The sequence below is a fragment of the Scomber japonicus genome, chromosome 6 (assembly GCF_027409825.1).
Source record: "Scomber japonicus isolate fScoJap1 chromosome 6, fScoJap1.pri, whole genome shotgun sequence".
Lineage (NCBI taxonomy): Eukaryota > Metazoa > Chordata > Actinopteri > Scombriformes > Scombridae > Scomber > Scomber japonicus.
Window position 1 is genome coordinate 6,011,795 of NC_070583.1, and position 7,783 is coordinate 6,019,577.

Consider the following 7,783-nt stretch of genomic DNA (forward strand, 5'->3'; position numbering starts at 1 on the left):
ACGTCCACAGCCAACACCATCAGCCAGCCTGCTCTCATCGGCATCAGACTGGGAACTGCGAGTTGACCTGGGCAGGCAGCTTAAGTTCCCAGAGTTTATAACATCTACTTCCTTGAGGCCAGATCTGGTATTGACATCTCCCTCCTCTAAGCAGGTCCTCTTAGTGGAACTGACAGTCCCCTGGGAGGACCGCATGGAGGAGGCCAATGAGCGCAAGCGGCTCAAGTACCAAGAGCTCACCGAGGAGTGTCGGAGGAGGGGCTGGAAAGCTCGCTGTGAACCAGTGGAGGTAGGGTGCAGAGGCTTTGCTGCCCACTCCTTGTGCAAGATCTACACCCTTCTTGGCATCACAGGAGCTGCGAAGAGGAGAGCCATCAAGTCCACCGTAGAGGCCGCGGAGAGGGCCTCTAGGTGGATTTGGATCAAGAGGTCCGAAAAGTGGGCCAACGCTGCTGGGACACAAGCCAGGGCCTGATCAACCCTGGCTGGGTCGCCTGAGGGAGGGTGTCTGATGTTGTGAGACCCGAAACACCCGATGATCTCAGGAAACAAACATCACTGATGATATGTCCCAGCGCATCCACAGATGTATCTATACACAAATATGATATTTAATTGTTGTTATTTTTTAAATATACTGCGGATATAATAACATTTAAATACTGGGACCAAGAGCAAGCCCAAAATGTACAGTTGAAATTGAATATTTAAAACAAATCCAGGAATTTTTGTAGATATTTAACAAAGTAATAAATGACATTTATAATAAGACAGTTGCTTCTGCTTGTCTGTCTCACATTTGAGGGATTGTTTTCTGCACCGTCACTCATACTTGTGTTGCTGTGTTTTTTGCTATAAACAGATGATGCTTTGACAGAAGAAGTAGAGCTACAACTCCCTGAGAACATGATTGATGGGTCTGCCCGGGCTTCACTATCAGTTCTAGGTAAACAGATTCCTTGTGATCAGTAACGTGCAGTGGCTCCATGGCTGCTTAGGCAGGATCAGCCAGAGTTTAAATCGCATACAAAAATATATATTATGTAGAATTCAATATTAAAACCACTGCAAAGTCAGTCAAATGCCTAAAATGTCTAAAATGTAGCTCAGCGGATTATAGCACGCACACAATTACTGCCAATGAATTTTCTGAGACATACATTCACCTGCATTTCTACAGGATTTACAGCATAGGAGCACCTAAAGACAAGAGCACAACAATAAATCACCTGTATGTCAACAACACAGGACTTACAGCTCCGGCACACTCTATAAGACCAATATTATAAACACTGCTCGCTCTTTATCACACACCATTAAACCTCTAAGCAAAAATAAGTCTGAAAAGCCTTAAATAGCTATTGTATGATATTATTCATATAAGTGCACAACATAGGAAAACAAAAGTTTTGGTGTCGGTGCACCGAGTGGGGGGGACACTTACTTTATTTGTAGATTTGTTGATTTTTCGTGCTTCAGCAAAGCCCTTGGCAGGTTGTTCAGGTGCAATATCCGCCAAAAAAAGTAGACATGGAAAGCATAACAGCTTGCTAGCCTGACTCCATCCACACAACCAGTCTTTATTTTTGTACCATTCCGTTTGGAAAGTCCTCACAATTTTTTGTCCCTTCCTTTGGGTTAAATCCTTTAGTTCAGGGGTTGGGTTCCCAGTTAATGTTACGTTTTTCCCCCTCAAAAGACAAGGTTGAAAATATTTTCAGATGAGAAATATCCATCTTCACTAGCTGAAATCACTGCACAGAGGTTACAACAGCATTGCGAGACCTTGGGCGGGGGTTTGGGAAGCCAACCCACAGTAGAGGCAGAGCAGCGTTGTGCCTCAAATTACCCCGTTTCCACCGAGCTGGAGCTGGTGCTGGTTTGGAGCCAGAGCCTGACTAAGCACTGGTTCTTTGCTTTTCCACCTCCAAAGCTCCAGCCCTGAGCCTCAGAATGGGTGCCAGAGCGAGCACCAACTCTTTGCTGGTCTAAAGCAAGAAGCGATTATGTCACGTTATACAGTGACGTAATCACGTGGCTCCTTGCTGGTGGAAAAGCAACAGGTTCGTAAGAGGTGCTCGGGTTAGCACCTTAGCACCAACTGAGCACTGGCTCTAGCACCAGCTCCGAACCAGCACGGGCTCCAGCTCAATGATGCCTATTGAAGATAGCATGAGAAAAGACTACGCATGCGTGAACCTAAACTGTTGCGTTCATTTCACTTGCGGCAGACAGGCAGAGGTTGAGTCTGCCTCAGCCTCATGTATTAACATACGCCAGCTTTGAAAACAAGCTCTCCTGAGTAGTGGCATTCCTTATATCGTTGAAACAACACATTTCATGTTTTTATTTTTTATTTTTACAACAATAAATCAGCAATCAAAACAAAATTTTAAAAAATATTAAAATATTAAAAAATATATATATAATTTTTATTTCTTTTTCCTCATTAGCCTAGGTGAGGAACTGCTTACCCTGCCTCACCTGACTGCACACCACTGCTTGTGATATATATTCACTATCACATAATAAAACAATGCTGGCAGGATAACTGTCACTACATGCTAAAACACTGACATTGAAAGCATTTTCCCATTTTTGATAATAAACTTAATCATGACACTTTTTAACCATGGCACTTTCATACAATATGCAAAGTGTATACAGTAAACAGTATAAAGTAACTATGAAAGCTTAGGAGTCAAACAGATGCTTGTGCAGCAACCACTTACTACAATGTGTGTATGTTTACATTACTGCTGGCTATTTCCAAACCATATACTGTAGGTTGATTCATTAAATTCCAGGCAGCCAATTGTTCAACATCAGTGGGCATATAACAGTGGGTACATGTGTCTCCCAAATCAATGCAGAAGTTAAAGATGAGGCTAGTTTAATTTCTTAAGAGGTCAGTGTTTCTGTGCAGGTGACATCCTGGGTCGGGCCTTGAAGAACCTGGATGGACTGCTGAAGATGCCGTATGGATGTGGGGAGCAGAACATGGCTCTCCTGGCCCCCAACATCTACATCCTCCAGTACCTGAGAAACACAAATCAGATGACCCCAGCCATCAAGGAAAAAGCTACCAATTTCCTGACGAGTGGTGAGTTGGTATTGAACACCCTATTATTCCATGTGAATTATGTGAGAGGGATTCAGATCATTCACATTACAGGTATTATTACAGGAGTATGTTTACTATGCCTGTAACTACCCTATGTACTGAGGTTATATCATATTTTCACTGAGGTTAGCTCATATGTGTTAAAATGTTTCACTATTAACTACAGCTATCACTAAAATGTATTGAGTAGAGTGGAGTTATTACAATATTTCCCTCTTAAATGCAATAAATGAGTAAAAGTATAAAGAAAATATGGACAAGAACCTAAAATCTGAAATTTGTGTAATCAAAATTACCGGCTGTTAATTTGGGGCCTTGCAGGAAACCACAGAATGCCTGGAGTAACATACATTCAAGTGCTCAGCACCAGATCAATAGTGTGCTAAGCTGGTTATGAATATGGATGTTGAAGGAAGGAAACAGCAGAGTAAGTGAGGTGTGAGAAGCCTTGAAACAGGCTGCATGAGTGCTTCAGGACTGAGGCTTTCTGAGCTGATGCAATTCATGCATCTCAACCTCAAAGTAATGGAGGCCTCTCAAAACTAGTAAAAACGGTCTATTTCACCAAACTTTTGAGATAATAATCATAATCATGATTTGGTAATGCTGTGATTATAATACAGGCTACCAGAGGCAGTTGAACTACAAGCATCATGATGGCGCTTACAGCACATTTGGAGGTGGAACACCGAACACTTGGTAAGAAAATGACTGAATCACAGTGATGTCTATCTGTAGACACCTGAAAAACAGATTTCAACGCTGGACTGCAGTGCTAATTAACTGGTATAATCAGTGTATCAGAGTGACAGGTGACACATTAACAAAGATTAGGCACATCTCTTTTTTGTAAATGTCTGACCCTGTTTAACTTATCTACAGGTTGACTGCTTTTGTACTGAGATCTTTCGCCAAAGCACAGTCTTTCATCTACATCGACCCAGCAAAGATTGAGCAGTCAAAGACTTGGCTGGAGAGAAAACAACGTCCCAATGGCTGTTTCCAAAAGTCAGGAACACTCTTTAACAACAGAATGAAGGTAAGTCATAGAGTCTGTATGAAAATGAGGGAACTATATTTCTCATCACTATGTTGGAGATACAGTCTTGTGTTTGATGTCTCTATGATGCTTCGTCTCTACAGGGTGGTGTATCTGATGAAGTTACTCTCAGTGCTTACATCACTGCTGCGTTCTTGGAGATGAATATTTCAGCTGCTGTAAGTACTGTGGATGACAAGTAACTATCTCTTTTTTCAAGATAAACAGAGATAAACAAAATGCATACATGTAGCAAAAGAAGAATACAACAGCAGAGACACGGTTTCAAGTTTTGGCAGTGGTGCCCCAGCTTCATCGTCAGTTTAAGCACACACAGTTGGTGTGTTCATGGGTAGAATGTCAGTGGGGGATGATGTTCTTGTTCCTGCACCAGGGACTTGTTTTATTGTTGGAATGTATTGTTTTATAACTTACAGTACAGTTTGTTTGTTTGTTTTTTGCATATTTGTCTTACATCTATACTGTAAATATCAGTGCTGTGTTCCAACACTTTGCCTCCTTAACCTCATCTTATCAGACTGCAAGTGCTGTTTTTCTTTTCTTGTCTATGATTTTTGAATGCCTGATTTCGACCAGTCATCTCCTCTATTTGTGTTGAATTAAAGCCGCAGTCAAAAGTTTGGACACACTTTTCCATTCAGTGTGTCCAAACTTTGATTGGTCCTATATTTCTACACAAATAGATTATATTAAAATAATGAGTAATAAAACAATTCTGTTGCTTTTTAGAATCTATTGAAATTGAGAGAGTGGATCAAAAGATTTTATCTGTTACAGCATCCTGTGGTGAGCAAGAGCTTGTCTTGCCTCAAAGAGTCCAGCAGTGACCTCAACAACACCTACACTGCAGCTATGCTTGCGTACGTCTTCACCATGGCTGGAGACATGGAGACCCGTGCTCAACTACTGGAGCGCCTAGACAAGGTTGCATTACATGACGGTGAGTTATAATCCTAAAACAAATCATTACTGCGTCACTACTGTTGAGATAGCTCACCTCATGCCCATGTCTTTCTGTTTTTTTTGGTGGATGTTTTTAGGGGGTTTCCTCCACTGGTCTCACACAGCAACAGAAACGTCAGCCTCTCTGTCTGTGGAGATCAGCTCCTATGTGATGCTGGCCAAACTCAGTGCCTCCCCTACTGTTGAAGACCTGGGCTACACCAGCCGCATCGTTAGATGGCTGACAGGCCAGCAGAACCATTATGGAGGCTTCTCCTCTACACAGGTACATCCAGAGCAGCTGAGGTTAAAGCAGAGCTGCACTCCAGGCTGTCAATTTATTTTCAACAGTGTGTGTCTTCATTGTGGGGATTTTTCCATGATGTGTAAGCATGCTCCAGTCATCTTGCTGTTAAAAAAGCTGATGCTAAACCAATCTCAAGTTGGAAACAACAGGCCTGCTTTGCTGCTACCTTTCATAAGTGAAGATCTAGAGCAGTAATCACACACCTTTGAAAGGGCAAAATCCCTGACCTCAGGTTTGGTGAGTACAAACAGGTGTGTGTGTGTGTGTGTGTGTGTGTGTGTGTGTGTGTGTGTGTGTGTGTGTGTGTTGTAGGACACAGTGGTAGCTCTTCAGGCTCTGGCTCTCTACTCCACTCTGGTGTTCAGTCCAGAGGGTTCAAGCACAGTGACAGTCCAGTCTCCCAGTGGCCAGATGACATTTGATGTTAACAATAGAAACAAACTGCTCTACCAGGAGAAGACACTGCAGGATGTGACAGGAAAGTACAGTCTGGAGGTTAAAGGAACTGCATGTGCTGCAATGCAGGTATGCTGTACACATAAATCCTTTTTGCCAATACACTACAACTAGAGCTCTTAGGCTCCTGAATTAAAATGAATGAACATTAAAACATTCCTATTGCACCACTTGCCAGATTTCTCTTCATTATAACATCCCAACCCCTGCTGGTGTCACCACTCTCAGTGTCAAAGTCACACCAGAGGCTGACTGCCAATCTCTGAGACCTAAACTAACTCTGAACCTTCAGTCCCTGTAAGTAATGTGCAGCAATTAGATCTAACCTATGGCCATTATAGAACACAGAAAATCCTGACATGTTGTTGGAGGTTATTCAAGACATGGAAAAGCGCAGCTGTACTATTTGTAACATCACATATTTCATGGTTCCCTTACAGATTTAGTGGAAAAGAGAGCATGACAAACATGGTGATCCTGGATATCAAAATGCTTTCTGGATTTGTCCCACATCCAGAGTCTTTGAAGCAGGTAGCTTCCTATAGTAATTTTAACCTGCAATATTTGTGTCATTTGCTGAAGTCATGGTAACACAGCTGAATATCATGCCTTCACAGCTCAAACGCGCTGTGCTGGTGGATCGTGTTGAAGTAAAGGAAGATCATGTTCTCATGTACTTAACAAAGGTGAAAGGAACTCACAGTGGTTAAATACAAGACAATGCTCTCCAGATTCATCACTGATTGTGTTTTTCTTCTAACAGTTAATAAAGAACACACCCATCAAACACAGCTTAGAGCTCACACAGGAGCTCGAAGTGCAGAACCTGAAGCCTGCCTTGGTTAAGATCTATGACTACTACCAACCAAGTAAATCACATACAGTACTCTGTTCTTCTATCTAACTGTACAATTATCACAACTACAAATTCAGTGTTCAATGTTTTGTCTGACATACACTGGGATTTAACCCACCCCCTCAATGTCCTGAGCATGAAGTTATTTTGTGTTTGGGAATTTTTGGAGCTTTCATTGTTTTATCTGTTTGAACTCTAATTATCTAATAATACTTTCTCCTCTCAGGTGACCAGGATGAGGTAGAATACATCTACCCTTGTGCTGCAGGTAACAATCTCTAACATAGTCAAGCTTATATAAGCAGCACCACAAAGTAAAACTCAAATATTGCTCAAGAACCCTGGCACCCTTGTTTATGGTACATTTTCTTATGATGTAACTATCTCAATTTTTAATACTTTTTAATTACTTTTAGTTATTTCTCAGAAAGATGTAGGACATTTTTGAACCAGTCAATAAGATGTAAACAACATATAATGATTAATTAACTATAGTATTAAAGTGAATGTGTCAATTCAGTAACCAAATGAAGCCAAAGAAAGCTACTGAAAAATGCCGATTGTGCGCACTTGAGTGAAGTAATCACAATTCTTCTCTGATTTGCAGCTTAACGAGTGAAGTGAAGTCACACATCTCAAGCCCCAGTCTCTTACTGATGAGACTAATGTATCAATACAGTTTAATAAAGATAAACTACATTTAATTTCCATATCTTGTGTGTTTGTGTGTTATAAACATATCACGAATGTCTACTTTCTTAAGTGAAATGGGCCCAAAGCTTAAGAGCACCCATGTTTATTCTAGCTGTCAGTGTTATAGTAACCTCCAAACGACCGAGCTAAAGTGCTACTAAGCCCTATTATTTAAAATGCGCCATTATTCTGATAGACTATAAGTGTTGTGTTGTTTCCTGACCTCAGCTCTTAGCTTATAGGCTTTTATTGGCTAGCTACACTGAGCTGATCAGGAGGTTTAATGTAACGTTAGCTCGGAGCTGTCACTTCTACAACACAGTGGCTACATTATCGCCATTAAAC

The 7,783-nt window shown here is 41.4% G+C and overlaps 1 protein-coding gene across 1 annotated transcript in view; it reads left to right on the plus strand.

Moving 5' to 3' along the window:
* LOC128360805 (alpha-2-macroglobulin-like) overlaps window positions 1-7,457 on the plus strand; it is a 28,406-nt gene extending 20,949 nt beyond the window's left edge. The window contains exons 23-36 of the mRNA XM_053321316.1: window positions 863-946; window positions 2,927-3,103; window positions 3,748-3,823; window positions 4,007-4,163; window positions 4,268-4,342; window positions 4,962-5,124; window positions 5,225-5,412; window positions 5,746-5,958; window positions 6,068-6,186; window positions 6,330-6,420; window positions 6,507-6,575; window positions 6,653-6,758; window positions 6,972-7,013; window positions 7,353-7,457. Coding sequence (XP_053177291.1) covers window positions 863-946; window positions 2,927-3,103; window positions 3,748-3,823; window positions 4,007-4,163; window positions 4,268-4,342; window positions 4,962-5,124; window positions 5,225-5,412; window positions 5,746-5,958; window positions 6,068-6,186; window positions 6,330-6,420; window positions 6,507-6,575; window positions 6,653-6,758; window positions 6,972-7,013; window positions 7,353-7,357 — 1,565 coding nt within the window. The 3' untranslated portion in view covers window positions 7,358-7,457. The remainder of the gene's footprint in view (window positions 1-862; window positions 947-2,926; window positions 3,104-3,747; window positions 3,824-4,006; window positions 4,164-4,267; window positions 4,343-4,961; window positions 5,125-5,224; window positions 5,413-5,745; window positions 5,959-6,067; window positions 6,187-6,329; window positions 6,421-6,506; window positions 6,576-6,652; window positions 6,759-6,971; window positions 7,014-7,352) is intronic.
* Window positions 7,458-7,783: the final 326 nt, after the last annotated feature.